Raw genomic sequence first — 18,968 nt, forward strand, 5'->3', positions numbered from 1 at the left:
TTACTGCCAAGGATGATTATCATGGAAAGAATGACAGTCAGATGGTAAAGATCCTTTTAAAATTTGAAGATCATCATAATTATTTTGATTTTGTTATGGGCGACTTCAGGGCGCAAAAGTGGAATATTACTTAGTTCTGAAGCTTCTTTTGGTTGTAGGCCCCTTACTGGTAAAGTGCGCCAATCATCTTTAAAATGAAGTTTATACTTTATTTCATTTGGCGTGAACTGTAGTGTACGAAGATTAGCTACAACCGGATCTCCAACCTTTTTTCCTGGACGAATGGAATTAAAATACTTAAGATCCTCATACTTGCGGAAAAACGTGTGGTCCAAATATTTAACAGAATAAGGGGATGGGTTCTTGCGAGCATCTTGTATGGCGGTGACATAATTGGCAGGACAATTGAAGACTCTTTTCCTAACTTGCCACTCGATTTGATTTGTACTGAGTTCGCCTCCATTTGTGTGTGGCTCTTCTCTATGTATTTTTGTTCTATAGTTACCTATTTTAACTTTGCTAAATTAAACAGTGCATTGGCATTGGAGAATGGCGTTTCTATTTTTATAGCAGCAACCATCGCTGTACAGAATTATTTTACTGTTAGAAGTTTGGCAATAGTTACTTATAACATCACAGACGCAGGAAGCAAACTTGTTGGCCGTTAATCCCCCTTCTGATTCATGCCAAACATAACAAATGGCATCTTTTGTTTTAAGATTAAAAAATGTGAAATTGTGTACTGTTAGTTTCGTCTTGTAATAAAGACTGGAAACATTACTTTTAGGGCATTGGAGAACACTTTGAAGGTCCATTGTAAAAACTGTTATGTCTTCTTCGGTTTCCTTGTCACTTTCCTTTTCCAGCCTGGCTTCATTTTTTTTCTCTATGTGGGCATTGTAGTCATGTTGAGTCACGTTTTCTGTTCGGTAACCGACACAGACTTCGCACTCGTCCATTTTTGGTCTGAATAAACTAAGTTTTTTTTTTAGAAAAAGTTACAGAAAAGGTAGCAATTGATAGAGGCTTTACATTTTTTGCATTTGACCACCTACAGTATTCTTCAAACAGATTGTGTTTAGATATCCAGTAGGGTTCTAAATAAAGTTTTTTTGAAGCCCTACAATAATGTGATTCAATTTTTGGCAATGAATTAAAAAAATTGTCCAGTTCTGTCATGGGTTCTTCAAAACGTTTTTTCCTTGACGCAGATATCTTTTTTACTTAACATGGCAACGAAGATTGTTTTCATTTGCTGTAGACTGATAATTTTCATTGTGTTTCACTTGGTTATTTTCACCATCTGACTCGTTTTCATTGACAACTCCTTTTGTCGTTTTGTTTTTCCAATTGCGAATAGCTTTTTTTTCTCCTATGGCCAGGACATCTCCAATATTCAAGAACATCATTTTGTAGACTCTTGCCTTTTCTAGATTTTTTTTTTCAAGAAAATACAGGAACGAATTTTCCCTCCTACTACTGTCTATGTCCTTGCGATCTCTAGCCCTAGTGGTGGGACGGACAATGACTAACAAATCTACAAACAGTTTTTTCTCACCCCATGACAAGTCCCAAAATTGTCCAAAAATTCTATTTCTATCTTCCTCTGTTATATTATTGCATTTAATTTTTTATTTATGCGGGTTTAACCTGCAAGAACAACTTTCTTTCATTTTCCTCTTTTCTTTTTTTATACCATAATTCCATTTACCATTAACAAATTTTTTGCCAGTGTAAGCTTTTCCCGATTCTCTTGCTTGTTTGTTCTTAGCTACCACCATTCATTTTCATTTAAACTGTGCCGTTTCTTCCTTTTCCTTATCTTCTTTAATTTATTGCTGATTGTTACTTCGTTCTTCTGTTGAATTATTATTAGCCAGAACTATTACAGATGGCACGTCTGTTACGTGTTACAGGCTCATTATAACTATGGTTGTCTTCTTGGGTTTGATTTTTCCGTATCGGCAGTATTGGGAGAGACATTATAATCAAGTTTTTCATTTACATCTTCTACAATATCTAAATCTTCTAAAATATCTTGGTTTTTGTCAAAAGGAAATTCTGGGGTCATAACTTCCACGATAGCATCATCACTTAACATTACCTCACCATTCATATAATTTAATATTTCGAAATCAGAATCATTTTGTGGGCTGTAGTTGACAGGTACAACAGTGACACTTTCATTTAACATGATTTCATCATTTGCGCTATTTACAATTTCCTCATCCTTTTGTGGCCTGCAGTTAAAAGGTACTATTTCAATAGCAGCATCATCACTTAATACTACTTTATAATTTACATTATTTACAATTAGTTCATCACTTTGTGTGATGTAAATGGTGGATGCCATAGTACCTTGATTAGAACACTGTGCAGTCTGTTCACGTTTATCAAAATTAGTTATGGAACCTTTGTCATCAATAAATAACATGCCATTATTAAGAGCAGTTTTTAACGTTTCTGCCACCAATTTTTGTTCATTTTGCTTCTTCAAAGCCATAAAAATCATATCACTTCTTCTAGCAGTTATATTCACAACTTTACCTAACTTGAAACAGAATTCTTTTCAAAACGTATAACAATGATTTGAAGTAAACAATAATAATATGAAGTGCAATTTACTTTATCACAGAAAAAACAGACTAGACTAGGCCTACTTTAATAGGCTTTAAATGGAGTTACGGCTTTTGATAAGTGTAATATTTCCAAGCAATGGAAGTAACTCTAATATGTAAAATAATTGGGTTGTTTATCAATATTAGGATTGTCTTAAATGTGTTTACTTCAAATCACAGTGTTCACCATTTACTTAACCGCTAATAATTACGATTAAAGGTCTATAGCTTGTTAAAACACTTCAAAAGAATCACAGAACAAGAGCACAGCACCGGGGTGGTAGACACACATACATCTCTCCCAATGTAAACAATGGAGTTACAGCCTTTGCTAAATAACGTTTCCATAACAACTGAAATGAGGCCTTTGCTAAATAACGATTTTTGACAGGAAATTAATTTGTTGGAGCTACGCCCTTTTCTATACTTGTGCAATGGGCTATCATCTGTTCAATTCAAAAAAGATCACAAAATCCATAAAAAGTGGAGTTACGACCTTTGCACATTAGGCCATCGATATGTTGGTTTCGGAATCTAACTTAGGTTAAATTTTGATGATTAAGTGATTTTGATAGTTTACCGTTCACTAAATATGTATTAGGGGTATATGTTTCAAGTATTAGGGCAATGTTATCTTCATTTGCTTTTCAATAACTACAGTAAAAAGGCCATACACAATGTTAAAGGAACTAACCAGATTAGATTACGTTATGTGCAAACATTCACAGCTTTATACAATAAGGTACTTGTTATAACATCGTATAAATAGCATTTCTATTGTATTAGATGGATTATTGATCATTGGCGCAATCTAAATTTAAAATTAAATAACTTCGTATTTGCAATCTGCATTACACTAGTGATTAAGCACTTTACAATAATTCAATATTTACTAAAATTTTAATGTAAACACACGTTTCTGCCTCTTTCATGAACTTCAGCTGAAAGTGCAGCTGTTAAGTATCAGTTAAATTCATATTACGTGTCGTAGCGCAATCTGACGGATCCAATATAAAACATTCCAATATCATAACTCGTCGACTGGACCGTGAAAGACCTAAGCCTTTATACGGCGTCGTCACGCGTGCTCTCAGAAACTGCATGTCTGCTGAACTTGAACCAGCATAACTTTGTGCCTTTGTGTTTTTAGACCTGGATTTGCCTCGTCAAACATCGAGATAAAGGAAGATACACTCCCCCGTGTGCCAATTGATGTTCATCACCCAGCCTTGGACATAACCCTCTGCACTGGCATTACTAATTTTCAATCTACCAAGAAAATATACTTGCCTGACCTTTCTAGGTGCAATCTTGACAACATCTTCTCAGATCTCCTATCATCAGAAGTCCTACAAATGGACCTAAATCTTCCCGATGCAGACACTAATGAGCTTTTCGTTGCTTTTTGTGAGTCACTAAAAACTATTATCCTTTCCCATACACCAAGTAGGAGAATTGGATTCACTAAATTTCCCTGCTGGTTTTCTACCGAGTTAATGAATATTGTCATAGAGAAGAAAAGGCTGCACAAACGCTACAAACAAACGCTGGATTTACATACCTACTATGAGTTCTCAATAATTAGAGACCAATGTCGCCAATTATCTACAACTTGCTACAACAATTATGTACAATACGTACAGGACTGTATCCCGGCCAACCCCAAGATCTTTTGGAGCTACTTGAGAAATTCTAGAAGGCAAGACACGTCCCAAGCCACTATGGTGTATGATGGAAACCCTGTCTCTGATCCACAGGAAGTGTGTGAGGCGTTTGTCACGTTCTTCTCTTCTGTCTTTTCTCACACTACAGAGCAGGTTCGTAACTACCAGTTCTCATCTCCTTTTACCTTTAACGGTCTGCTATTTGCGGAGGATGAGGTCTTTAAGGCTATGGGAGGGCTTGATGGGTCAAAAGGATGTGGCCCAGACATGATCCCTCCAAGGGTTTTGAAATATTGCAGAGTTCTGCTATGTGGACCTCTTACCGCCATGTTCAACAAATCAATAAGTACTGGTACCTTCCTTGACGTGTTGAAGGTTGGCTATGTGATTCCAATCCACAAATCAGGACACCAGGAGAACGTTGCCAACTATCGGCCCATTGTTATCCAACCAGCGCTAGCAAAACTATTTGAGAAACTTAAATAGCCAGGATCAATTCACTATTCAAAAACGTATTGTGCCCTGAAGAGCATGGATTCACTTCGGGAAGATCGACGGTTAGTAACCTTGTGATTATCCAAGAGGAAATCGTTAGAGCTTTTGCGGATAGAAATCAGCTGGACGTTGTCTATGTCGATTTCTCCAAGGCCTTTGACAGGGTGGGCCATAAGCATCTGATTGCCAAATTGGAAGCCTATGGAGTAATTGGCCCCTTGTTGAGATGGTTCGCCAGCTACCTGTGTGGTCGGAGGCTGATGGTCAAGTATCTCGGTTCACTTTCTCGTGAGTTTATTGCAACATCAGGAGTGCCTCAGGGGTCACACCTAGGACCTTTGCTTTTTGCATTGTTTATTAACGACATTGGCAAAAAGATGAAGACAAAACACCTTCTGTTTGCCGACGATGTCAAGATCTTCCATCAAATCAGAGCCCAGAGTGATTGCGCGGATCTTCACGGGATGGTTGGATCTTGGGGTGGTTTTTACCCACAATTTAAGATCAACAGACCATGTTAATAGCATTTGTTTGAGGGCTTCAAGATCGCTGGGGCTGTTGAGTCGAACCTCCAGATTTATTACTGACTAGCGGACTTTGAAGGTGTTGTATTGTGCCAACGTCAGACCCATCCTTGAGTACTGTAGCGTGGTGTGGACACCCAACCAAGTGGGCCTTGTGAAGCAGATGGAGAACGTCTAAAACAGATTCCTGCGGCTTGTTGGGTGTCGATTGGGATTTCCCTTTAGGCTTGTCCCCCTTAACGAAATAAAAGGACTGCTGGGTCTTCACTCCCTTCAGTGCAGGAGGAACTCTAAGGATGCACTGTTGCTATACGGGGTCATTACAGGTAGATTGTCCAGCCATCCTTGACCACATAGGATTACGCTGCTTCACTGGAACTAGGTCTAGGGATTTATTCGAGAGAAGAAGTCTGAGCAGTAATTACGAATGCCACAGCACGATGAACAGAGTCCAAATCCTAGGAAATAAAATCGCTCCGCACTTGGACTTTTTTACGGCGACCAGAGGTTCATTCAGAAAGGACCTCAATAATGTTCTATGTAACGAAAACATGCCTCTTTGACCTAACAGAAGTTAAAACACACACACACACACACACACACACACACACACACACACACACACACACACACACACACACACACACACACACACACACACACTTACACACTCACACTCACCCGAGAATCTGTGACCTGTTACCTTACTATTGTTATATTATTTTAGGATTATTTATTGGGGTTAATGTTAATATTTAAGTTGTTGTTTTATCTAATGTTTACGCTTATATGTAATTATTGTTATGTTATATTATATATGTTATAGTTATTGTTTATTATGTTATTTATTTATATATTGTGTTGTTATTGTTGTTATTCTTATTGTTTCACTATATTCATTTGCTGTTAAATAAATAGTATAGTAACTGATTGGTTGAGATAAAACTTATAAGTTATTGAATATATTATTGGTCTATTATGACCAGTTAATTACATGCTTGAGCATTTTGTCAGAATCGGAGTTGTCTATTAAAGCAGCGATCATTTTTGCGCATAGGGTGTCAGATCAATGTATATTAATACCAATGTATTTATTTTTCTTATTGTAAATTGTAGCCTGGTAAGTTTGTATATTTATTATTTGTATGTTTAGTTATTTAGTTTAAGATATTGAAATTGTATAATGGATTTGCCGTTGGAAGTGAAAAATAAAATAAAATAACATTCGGATGTAAACAAACTAATTTTTCAATTTGAATTCGACTTTATTTGGCGAAATGTGGCGACTTTATCTTCCTTTATCTCGATGTGTGTGTGTGTGTGTGTGTGTGTGTGTGTGTGTGTGTGTGTGTGTGTGTGTGTGTGTGTGTGTGTGTGTGTGTGTGTGTGTGTGGTGTGTGTGTGTGTGTGTGTGTGTGTGTGTGTGTGTGTGTGTGTGTGTGTGTGTGTGTGTGTGTGTGTGTGTGTGTGTGTGTGTGTGTGTGTGTAATCTAGGTGTTTCTGATGTCGAAGCGATGCAAAGAATTCATTTTGAGCTTCTAAGACGCCGACAGTTTTTGAATCTCGTCAGACGAGCATGTAATATAAATGTAGTACCAAATCTGAATTTCAAAACTTTTGTTGAATAAAAACACTTTTATTTTTATAATAAAAATAACGTGATATTTTGCATATAACCTTTGACTTATGCAACTGACTATGTAACTAATACCAAAGATGTTAACTACTTCATTGTAGTGCAATACATTGTCCTTATTTGCATTTCAAACTTTTTTAAGGGAAAATAGTTCATAACAATGTATTAGTTAAATAGGTATATTCATTAGCAAAATATAGTAGGCACTCGTAATAAGTAAACAATTTCTATCACCAAGAAAAAGACGAATCAAGTATTCGTTTGTAATGAATACAGTGAACATTCTTTGTATAGTATTTAATAACATCAATCTGGTTAAAGTAGTTCAGATAATTCATGAGTAGTATTTGTTACACTGTTCAATAGAAAGTAGTTGTTAAAACCATTCGTTATACATTTTAACAATCTTTAAAGTATTCAAATAGAACATATTTTCGAATAAGCGAATACTTTTCTATTCGAATAAATATTTTCAACCCTAATAGCAGTAGTATTCACTCCTCGGAAATTCAAATTTATATAATTTGAACTGGAAACACTGCTTCTACTCACAAAATTCGGAGGGTTAGACTATCTAGCTATAAATTATTCATTCTCATCTTATAAAATGTGAGGTCAGGATCCAAAAGGAATGAGGAATCGAGTACTGTAAACTCTTTACGGTAAAATTATTGCTTTGGGGTTTGATAAGTGCTTGTAAGAGATATTTGTAATAGTGTTATTATAACGCTTGTAAACATTTATTAACGCCTTAAACAATGTTCATTTTCGTAACTACCTTCTTGTAGTTTATTATAAATTCATTAACCATTAGAATCGCACTATCGAATTTGATTCTTGGTTCAATATTTTTGAACCAAACTTCTGTACAATAAAAATCATTTTCTGTCGGTATCTCGATAACAGTTCACGAGATCGAATTGTGATTGTCAATGTCTTCGATAAATCGACTGACAGACTTAGATATCTTTCTGCTTCCTTGTTATTACTGTTATATTCTGTTTACTGTACTATGTCATTCATCATGGCCTTGTAGCGTAATCGTTTTGTAAGTGGTGGGTGATTGTGACTCTGCAGATTAGGGAAGTGAAGTTATATTTTCGACGTCAATTCATATCTGTGGTTCTTCGGTCAAAGTTTAAGAAATCGTAGTTCTATTTCAATCGTAGTCTGTAATATAAAAAGGCGTACTCTTTTGAGTGTTCAGTATTAAGTTTGTATCGTCATAGATCTGTTCAACGATTATTTACGTATACCTAAGCTAGATTTATTTTCAGAAATTCGTGATTGAAATCTATTGAAACCCATTCTAGAGTGAAACCATGAGTAAAATCAAACAAGTAAGTGAAAATTAAAATATAGATTCTATTATTTTTATAAGAAGGTAGGGCCTAGATGGGTTGAGATGTAAATGCTATAAAATAATTCTAGCAAATTCTTTTGTAATCCATATAGGCCTAGCTTATGTACTGGCAAACCCATTTTGTCCGATTAGCAAGAGTTTTTTAAACTGTTATAATATATATTTATGCCTCCATGCAAAATTAATATATACTGTAAATAGTCTAATTGTAAAATTACAGTTTTACCTGAAATTGAACATTATAAAAAATATAAGTTTGCTTCCAACTGATCTTAAACGTCTCAAAGTAGAAATTCATATCACAAGACCTTTTTTGTGACAAAATTTAAGATTTTTATTTGTTCCCCCAACAGATTACCGGTCAAAAGAAGAGTTAAAAAGGGTTTGAAAATTTTATGTATTATATTATTATGTATTATAACAAAAATGTATTACTTTTTTACTAATAAATTTTGCTGCAGCCACCAACACAACGAATCATGGTTATCAAGGCTAAATATCAATACTATTGAATACATTTGACTTGTAGATATTCATAATTAATCATTACCAGCTATTTTTATTTGATTTACATACCGGGTAGGCTAGTGACGTCATTGCCAGCTGTTTTTATTTCTTTTATTTCATGGCGATGAACATGCAGTTATTGTTTCAAAATGTATTTTTTTAAATTGAAGAATATTTTTAATATTTAAGTTACAAGATATTGAACGACGTAGCTCCTTTAAATCTAAAATGCCCACTTTGTTGTGAGGAGATGAATACTAGAGTTAAGGTGGAAATTAAATCGTGTTTCGCTCCAGAAAAGTCAGATAATTAATACAAAATATAAAAAAACGCACTTGAGAAGACTTTTAAACATTCTAAATTTGGTATTATGAATGTATTGGATTCAAAACATTACAATTTTCAAAATTGTATGGATATAGATATTGTTATTGAAAATTAAAATAAAAAAAAATCATCATCAATAATGTTTACATTATGACATTTTGTCATTCACGTGTAAAGAAAATACATAATACAGTAAAATACATTTTATTTTGCTTTCCGATCCATGTTTGCTATATCATACTATTTCTTCAGGTTAATCTAGGAATTATATCAGTATTCATGTACCTAAGCAGTATCATATCATCAGTGAGAAATAGATGCGACATCCAAATAAGGAAACCAAATTCAATTCCTGACATGTAAACATTTACAATTTACTTCATAAAATTAAATTTAAATTAATTGGTTTCCCTTATTGCAGCGATATTGAAATAAAAAGTTTGTTATTTTTGTTATGTTTTCACTCAATAAAAGCGAAAAAAATATTGAAAATAGGGATAAATTAATTAAATATATCTTCATGCTGTCATAATACAATGTTTACACAAAAAATTTGCTTACCTTTAAGAGGCTCTTTATAATAAATGAATATTTTGCAACTTATAGGGACCAAAATGGGATTTTTAACTGCTTTAGATACGTAGCCCATTTCAGTAAAATTGGTTGAATAGTTTATGTGTGAAAGCAAAACAAACAAAAAAAGACACTTTTGCATTTATAATATTATTAGGATAATCTGAACTTGAGGCAAAAGAAATCACAACTAAAAGCTATATCTAGTACAGGTAATTGGTAGTCTAAGTAGTTTACATTTTTTTTAAAACATACATAAAATAATTTTTATAAATATATTTGTTTTTAACCAATTATTAATATATGCTTTTTACCTATCAGATAAAACATGTATCTGCAATTTAGTGTATACATATTGTTTCTACAATTTTAGTTTTTTACCATGGAATGGCTGTAAAATTAAAGGCAATTGGAAAAAATATAATTAATTTGAATTCTGAGATATCTAGACATTAACTCTAGTTTTCAGTTTAGAAGTTTTCACAAAATATATAAATCAATCTTAGTTTGTAACTAGTTTAACTTCATGGCTCAATAAGAATTCCAGCAATGTCTCCACTGTTTTAAGATTCTATGTGCCCTCCAAGAATATTCAGTGATTGTATGTAGGGCTACAATTATATTGTCACCTTTTTAAATACTGTTCATTCCTAGATATGTTACTTAGACTACTTTGTAAATAGTTGAGAATTAAGTTTATATTTAACTCCTATAATGCCATAGCGCTTAAGAAGGTATTGCTTGAAAAAAGCCAGGCATTTGGAATTTTTTATATGCTCCTGTGTTTTTGTTTGTTTATTAACAATGTTCAATATGCCACATAACAAATGAGGTGATAAAACTATCATACATATCAGTAATTTAAATTATGTCACCTATTATTTCAATTTATCTGTTAAAAGCATTATTTCTTCACAAAATATATGATTCAAAATTTGTTCCTTGTACCAGTGTTGATAATAGTAAAAACTGTTGAATCCTCTTGAGAGAGCACCTATCATGTGACAGACAAATATTCCAGGTGGTCTGATTACGAATGCCTAATATCAGTTAAGCCGAGTCACGGCAGCTTGTTAAGTTATGTGGTTATCATAGACTAGGAAATACAATAGTTAAGGGGCTACCTATTTGAATTAACATAGTCCACGTGTTAATGTCTTCATAACTGTTTCTTCCTTTACCTTAGGTATTCCAAGCTGCCATTCGAAATGGAGTGCTACCAGGGGCAGGGACCCGAACGTTTGCCAGTGCAGAGCATGCACTTGCAGGTGCAGCCAGTGGGGATCACAGCCATGCTGGAGGCATGACGTTTGGTATGTTCTGTAGCTTTATGTATATTGATACACTGTAAGTGGAAAACTTACATTTTAAAACAAAATAACAATATAATATTTTTCAGCTATAGTACAAGTAAATTTTTTGAAATTTATACAATTTTGTATTAATCTCAAAGTGCTAAGATGTCAAAATAAACAAAATATTTAGAATTAATAAAACCCAGAACTGCATTGCTGAATCTTTTTACTGTGTTGTGTAAAATCTTTTAAGATATTTATAACGATAAGCCATAAGTATTATTTTAAAAGATTCCATTATCTTATTTTTAAGACATTTAAAAATAAATAGTTAATTGTCAAAATTGGAAATATTTCTCTATTGATATAATATTGTAAAAGTTTTACATAGTAATTTGTAAATAGTTTTTTATTTTCAATTTTTCTTACTTTTTATATTGTATGTAATTTACAAATAATGTTTGGCTAGAAGAATTATATTGCATTATTTAATGTGAAAGTTTGTGGAGTGGGATGTTTGGATATTCCTATGTTTGGGTGTTCATTTGTGCTGCTTAGATATCAGAATAATACATATACTTATCACGAAATACTATTTGTTATAAAGTACCTATTCCCGGATTTGTACTTTCGTGAACAAAATACCATCTGTCATAGTGTGCTGCAAATAGTTATGACAATAGTACTATCTAAGTTTTACTATAGATGGTAGCTGTGAGGAATTGAAACCATTTAGTTTATTTTGGATAATCGAAATTAGTTTCCTTTACATTGTGGGACAGCATACTTACACTGCTGTAGGAACAAAAATGGAGGGACCAGGCAATAATATGACTTAATAAACTATTCTCTCTGAGACTACAATTTGAAGGAAAAACATATTTGGTGAGCACAAACCATTGCAGATGGAATCACAAATTAATGCCCAGGCACAAAGTGTAATTTTTATTGCAGAAAACTATCGAGAAGGCAATGAATACGTTTTGCACTGTAGAAATATACTACACATCTCCAGTATATATTTATTTATATAATTCCTAGACTGAACCAAGAATATAGGATGATATAGCAGACAGAGATTGGAAAGCAAGGGCATACAGTGCATTATCAGGTTTAGAGATAGTCGTACCTTTGAAGAAGTAATATTGAGAGCACAAAAAAAAAAATGGGAAGTTGGGTGGTCTTTGAAAAAGGTATGCATTCCATTTTAGTGAATTAAAATAATCGTAAATAGTAAATAACATCCAGTTATGTTTTTCCATCTATATCGAAGCAGATTACAAAGCAGCGATGAAAGTTGAAGCTTTCTGACCCAAATAGGCTTCTTAACAACTATATTTTCTTTTATCGGGCCAAGAAGGCAGTCTCAAGGGTGCCTAGTAGCTACTGAAATATGAAATAATTCATGCAAACCAGGAGTGTTCCTACACATGCTAAACATGAAAAATAAGAACCAGTCACAATTTTGCTTTAAAATCCTATCTTTAATTCGGGTACACTAGAATAATATCTAGACCTACTTAATAAAAGCCTATTTCTGTTAAAATCATCTTAGAGCTCCATTAAATTACACTATAAATACTTTAAGCAATTGAAGAAGTATTTATTGAGGCCTCTACAGTACGGTAGCAGCAATTGAATTGGACAAAATGCAAGACTTTGGTTAAAGTTTTCTTAAACAAAATCCATAAATTCATTTTTTACCACTGTTTTTACAGTAAAATCTTCATGGAATATACTATATGCTGGATTTGTAATAAAATAATTGGTTTTGAAAAATTGTTAATTTTGTATATATTTTTTAATATTTTTGAAAACAAACATTTTTATTATTTTTTAGTTACTTTTTAACTAACTTTAAAATACTTTACCTAAAATATTACAATGTTCTTCATAAATAAAAATGTTAATACATGTGCATAAAATAAGCTCAAAAAAAAAATAATAAAAAAATTATTATTGTGTAATGTTTTTATTATTTTGCTGGGCATTTAATTAAAGTTCTTGTTTTTTAGGAAATTCATATTTTTATTTACTTCACACAAAATTACTTTTAAAATAATTAAACATACTTTACAATTAGAAAATAATCTTCATCTTCATGTTTAGGTTATATATTATCTTCGTAGTAAAGGAACCAGTAAAGACAATGGCAACGATATCTGTTGGATATTTTTAGATTTAGACTGGTCTATAACAATAAAGAGTGGCTAAACACAGACTACGTTACAAGCACATGGCTTGTCATACAGTCTAGGCAGCTTGGCATATAACCAGTGCGTGTATATGCCCCCAATGGGTTAACTAAAAAGTCTACAAACTATTAATCCTGCACATTGACCTAAAATATTTCAGTTGTTAGTGAAATCATTGAAGCCATTTGATCAAATATGGAATTTTTCTATCACTGAACGATGGTAAATGTCCGGAAAAATCCTGTTTCCTTCACAATCCTTCCATCCTAAAAAAAAAACAAAATAAACAAAGAAGGTATCATGGAATGAATGTTGCAGGAAAATTCTATTTATTTCATTAGTACTAGTACTAATAAAAGCTGTTTCACTGTCAGACTTCAGGCCTCAAAAACTGTTCTGTAAACGTGAAAGTCAAATTTACTCAAAAATGGATCAAGAGATTGGAATATCTTCCAATAAATATCACAGAAGTGTTCGGAATGTCATTTAAAAAGAATATTTTGTTCCAGTTATTCAGCATGAAATTGCGTGTGAAGTTGTGGGTAAACTGCTTGTGTATAATAATTTTAAGTGGTTTGGTTATTTTGTAATATATGAAAATAAAATTTTAAAAATCCATATAATAATTTTTGTCATACTGGAAAATACTTAATCTCTATATAGTCTATATAAATTACTTTTCATTTTAATTTTAGGTGGAATGGTGTACCACATTATTTTACACTATGATTAGATGAGTTTTGTTAGTGGATGAGCACCTGTGTTTGAACTGTTGATATGTTAACAATTAGCCACCATGAACACATTAATAATTCAGAAGTTTATATTTGGACTAAAAATTGTTAGTTTTTGGAACACAAATAAATCTTAGGTAATTGGTATTATTTTACCCGTTTTTGTTTTTCAAACTTTTGTGCAATGGTTGTGTAAGGTAAGAGGACTTCCTCATAGCATATAATTTTGTTTGCTCTTTATTACAGAATTAAATGAAACTCAGAAGGAATTCCAGGAGTTAGCACGCAAATTTGCCCAAGAAGAAATTATTCCAGTAGCAGCTGAACATGACAAGACTGGAAAATTTCCTTGGGATATTGTAAAGAAAGCACACGCCTTAGGTCTTATGAATGGACATATTCCTCCACACTGTGGTTAGTATAATTTTTTATCAAACTAGTTTGATAATTAAAATGTCTTTCTCACTAGGTCTTCATTTTTATTTATTGATATAACAAGTGTTATGACAAATTTATAACAAGCTATTTATTACCACACTCCGTAAGGATCTTGTAGTTTTGTTTTTATAGACATATTCCAACTTTTCTCATTATCTTTCAGCTTTTTTGAAAATATCAGAATCTCAAGACTAGAAAGGTCAGAAATAAAGGTTAAAAATAAAAAAGACTCCAAATTGTCAACACGTAGTTGAGAACCACTCCTACCTTTTTATTTCTTGTCTAAAGCTAAACAGATAAAAATTAGCCTTCTGTACAAGACAACTATTCTGTGATTAAAATTGGAATTGTTCTGACTTTTTCAAAAAAGGCCCAAACGAATTTTTCAGAATAAATTCAAAATATTTTATTAAAATTTAAAACTAAGTTTTTACAGACAGGATTTTATATTACCAAAAGTGGTGATTGCTTAAATAACTTGTCTAATTAATAACTTGGAAAATAACTTTGGCGAGCAATAGAAGTGTAATCTCAGGATATTTATTCACAAATTATCATGTAATATAAGATGCTAATAAGGTCAGTTTACTTACAATTATCCAATGTGTATTAAATGTTATCACAGATCTAATTATAAATTCATTATGACATTCAATGTAGCAGTTGTAACTCTCTAACCACGAGATCATGGGTTCATTTCTCGTAGAGGGCAATAAAATTTGCTAATGTGTTTGGACAGTTTCCCTTTAAATGTTAGTATATCCCCTTATACAAATATATTTTAACGTTATCATAATACACATATTACCAATACATCATTTTTTCAACACAGTTGAACTTAACTCAGAAGTTCGTCATTTGTTGTTTTTAGTTGAAAATTTTCAATTACTAACTTATTAAACTTTGCATTGTGTTTTCAATCTGTGATAGATTTGCAGTTTAATTTTGTGTAATAGACAACAACAGTTTTTAAATAAAACAGTTGGATATTTTTGCCAGGTGGACTGGGAATGGGGGTATTTGATGGATGTTTAATAGCCGAACAGTTTGCCTATGGCTGTGCTGGCATTAATGGTTTCATGGTAACCAACATCGCTGTGAGTACAGGATTTTGTTATACAGTAAATTTTGCTTGCAGCATCCTTGTAACGTAACAAATAAAACTTCCATTGAGAGTCAAACTTTGGGGTTGGTAGAGTCAGCAGAATTTGTTATTGTAGGCAAATTTATAAAATCAACATAATTTTCATTAAATATTTTAAAAATTCAATGGCCAATTTTTAGCTTATGTATGACAGGAAAAGAAATGTTCACAAATTTTGTAATATTTCTGTTTTATTTTATTAATTTCTCTACAATTGTAATTATTCCACTAAATCTATCAATGTTGTAATTTAAAAGCAATGTGTGTAATTTCTTTGCAAAACAAAAATAAATATTTTTCATAGTAACAGCATCCTGGACTTTTAGCTTTCCATTTTTGTTATTTAGTTATTGGAGATGAAACGATTTTGGAGGAAGGGGGGAGGTTCATTAGGATATTAGGTTCAAACACACTTTCTGTTAAAGAAATTTTCAACCACCAGATGAAAAATTGATTCTCAGACAGAATATGTCATTGTGCAGATAGAAAAATTAAGGAAACTGAGCAGGGACAGTATTTAATAATAGTCCTAGCTGGTAGCTTTAATTATCCTGGCAATTTAATAAGGTTTCACAATACCTCACAGGAGTTTTTGTGATGTATTAATCTTTCCTCATATAATAAACAAGCATTTGGCAAATTTCAGCATGATAAGCATTTTTTAATTTAAAAATCAGATATCACTATAGATATAACAGTTGGTGGGCTTCATTAAAATAGTAAACAATGAATAATGCAGTATAATGAAAACATTTACATGGAAGGTTGAACTGACTTGCACAGTAGTGAAGTGCTGGCCAAATGTTGCTGACCTTGATTAGGCGTTTCTATACAACTTATACAAAAATTTGTTGTGCTTAAAAACAAACTTGTTTTCTTTTTTTTTAGCAAATCTTATCTAAGAATGTTTTCCATCAGAATTATCTTAGATACCTTTATTAAGAAGTAAAGTTAACTTAATGGAAGGGAGTTGTGCGATTCTAATTTGAAAACATTGCAGTTTAACGAATTAAATTTGTTTTTGGGCATATCTTTCCAGGTCTTCTTAATGAAAAAAAAATCGAAAACTTTGTAAGACCCTCAGTGTCCATTAAAACTTTAATAGTTTCTGATAAAGTTGAATTTTAAAATTAGTAAAAAGAATTTCATACCTCTCTTTTTTTTTACTAATGCAATTGTTTCAATAATCATTATTACTTGTGATTTAATGTTTTTTAAATCAACAATGAATCTCAATATTACATATTTTAAAATTTAAAGTTGTAACTGCTTAAGTAGTAAAAAACGTATTAATACATTTTCAAAATATGAATCCAAAGACAAACTTGTTTGTAACATGCATACTATAATAGTCATCATTTAAAAATGTTCAAGTCATGGAAGGTTTTTACCAAACAGGTAATATGGCAATTTTGCCTGTTTAGTGACTTCAAAAATTCTAAGATGTGTAAAGGTAGTTTTATAATATCATAAATGTTTTTTATGAAACCAAACTGTATTCTGTGATATAGTTTGATGGTAATTGAACACTAGAATTTTCACACTGAAGCTCCACCAAGCTGAGCATAAAGATACTATAGTAACTGTTCTGTGCTCTCTTACCAGGAGGTCTAGGGATGGGAGTATTTGATGTGAGTTTAGTGACTGAGGAGATTGCGTGGGGTTGCAGTGGTATGATGGCTGCCCTTACTATTACAAACGTCGCCGTAAGTTTTGTGTTGGTTATGGGAACATTGCATTTATGTTTCTCTGGTGACATAATTGTCATGAATTGTATTTTTTAAATTGATGCTTTTAGTCCTAGTTGCCTGAAGCTTGATGAATAAGTTCATCCAATGTGTGCAAAAGAATAGTTCTGTTGTAATATAATTAATTTAAATGTAAATGTAACAAGTTTATGTCTCTTTCATTTACACAATTGGTTGAACTATTAAGGAATGAAAGCAATGTTCTATTCTGACTTGTAATATTTCTTTATCTTGGTTCTTTATATCAATTCTTGATGTTGGATTTTTTTCTCACGATTAAATAATTCTAATTTCAATTGTGTTCTCACAGTTTTATTCACATTTTATCTCTAAACCTCCATGGTGGTTGTTCCAAAAAAGAAACATATCCATAACATCTTTTACTTGTAGAGTTTCCACTAATCTTCACACTCAACTGATCTTCCAAATACCAGTTACATCAAACCTGTGGAAATACAACAAAAAGTCAAGTGCTGAATATACTCTGATACTCAATCCCACAGCAATAGATACAACAAACAGAATTTTAGTAAGCAGAAACAATAAATTCCATTTGAAAATCTACTCCAGCCGTCTCTCAAAACTTCAAAACTGTTCACGAAAGGAAAATCCTCTGCATAGCTTTAATTGCTACATATTTAACCCTTATAACGTCACAGACGCCGTATGGCGCATAGACAAACTATCTCCAAACGGCAAAGACGCGGTACGGCGCATCGACACAAAACTGCGTCTATAGCAAATTTAAGTTCCTTTTAAATCCGATCAATGTCACTAACGGTATGCGTCAACCATGTGTGTGGGTTATTGACCTATGTCAAGCGTCAAAATATAGCTGTCGCGTTACATTGTTTGAAACAATAGACGCGGTGTCTAGACACTCTCCCTGCCACACGGCACAGACGCCGTACAGCGCGCGCGCTTTTGTTTGCAGTTTGGCTTCAGGTAGTGCGTGTCTAACCATCGCTGAGTCGGTTTCCTTCGTCGTGTTTTCTGTTTATATGGTTTTTATTTATTTGTTAAAAGTATTGATATCTTAGTTTTAGTATTCATTTAGTGTTTTTAGTGTCATTTTAGTGTTTAGTGTCACCTATTTAGTGTTCAGGTACTTTGGGATTCTACCGACCACACCAGTATGAAGAACACAAAAATATAAATTTATAGCTAAACAAACATGATAGAACGAAAAAAAAAACAACTCTTTAATTACAAAATTACAAACTTACAAGCATTTCCAGGCATTGTGATCGGTATTGATTGGTATATTGACTATTGACTATTGTTGTCGCTGTTATCTTATCTTTCTCGAGAATCCCGATTACGACAGGCCACGCGGCATCACATGATTTGCGCGGTACATAATTGCCTTTCCATTAAAATTCAATTTATATTTATGATCAAATCCTCTAGAATTTGATATTTTACTGATAGGTACTATCTCGAGGGATGTTTTTCTTTCGTTGACATCAGCGAGAAGGCATGGCATGGCACTCGCATTTTGGGTGGCGGAGTATGATCAAGAATAAAAACAAGTTTTGAGTGTTTTTTCAATAAAGAGTTTAGTTTTAGTTTGATCATGTTTGTTTTTATTTAATTTTTGTGTTTGGAGAAATGTAGAGGTAAAACACGGAAGTACAACAAAGCGACGCATCATCTGAACGGGCGGCGAGACTCTGCAATCACGTTATCTACTAGACCGCTCGACTT

The 18,968-nt window shown here is 32.7% G+C and overlaps 2 protein-coding genes across 5 annotated transcripts in view; both read left to right on the forward strand.

The window, feature by feature from the left end:
- Window positions 1–4,339: 4,339 nt before the first annotated feature.
- On the forward strand, window positions 4,340–4,768 carry LOC124366375. The gene has a single exon (XM_046822922.1). The coding sequence runs from the start codon at window positions 4,340–4,342 to the stop codon at window positions 4,766–4,768; it is 429 nt and encodes a 142-aa protein (XP_046678878.1).
- Window positions 4,769–7,951: 3,183 nt separating this feature from the next.
- LOC124364824 (probable medium-chain specific acyl-CoA dehydrogenase, mitochondrial) overlaps window positions 7,952–18,968 on the forward strand; it is a 33,556-nt gene continuing 22,539 nt past the window's right edge. Inside the window, exons 1-4 of one of the 4 annotated variants that reach the window (XM_046820620.1) lie at window positions 7,952–8,277; window positions 10,894–11,020; window positions 14,178–14,345; window positions 15,369–15,466. In XM_046820620.1, coding sequence (XP_046676576.1) covers window positions 8,260–8,277; window positions 10,894–11,020; window positions 14,178–14,345; window positions 15,369–15,466 — 411 coding nt within the window. In that variant the 5' untranslated portion in view covers window positions 7,952–8,259. Of the gene's footprint in view, window positions 8,278–10,893; window positions 11,021–14,177; window positions 14,346–15,368; window positions 15,467–17,118; window positions 17,220–18,968 lie in introns of all 4 variants that reach the window. The other 3 variants (XM_046820614.1, XM_046820608.1, XM_046820602.1) reach the window with 3 other exon arrangements.

This window comes from Homalodisca vitripennis, chromosome 1, assembly GCF_021130785.1.
Source record: "Homalodisca vitripennis isolate AUS2020 chromosome 1, UT_GWSS_2.1, whole genome shotgun sequence".
Lineage (NCBI taxonomy): Eukaryota > Metazoa > Arthropoda > Insecta > Hemiptera > Cicadellidae > Homalodisca > Homalodisca vitripennis.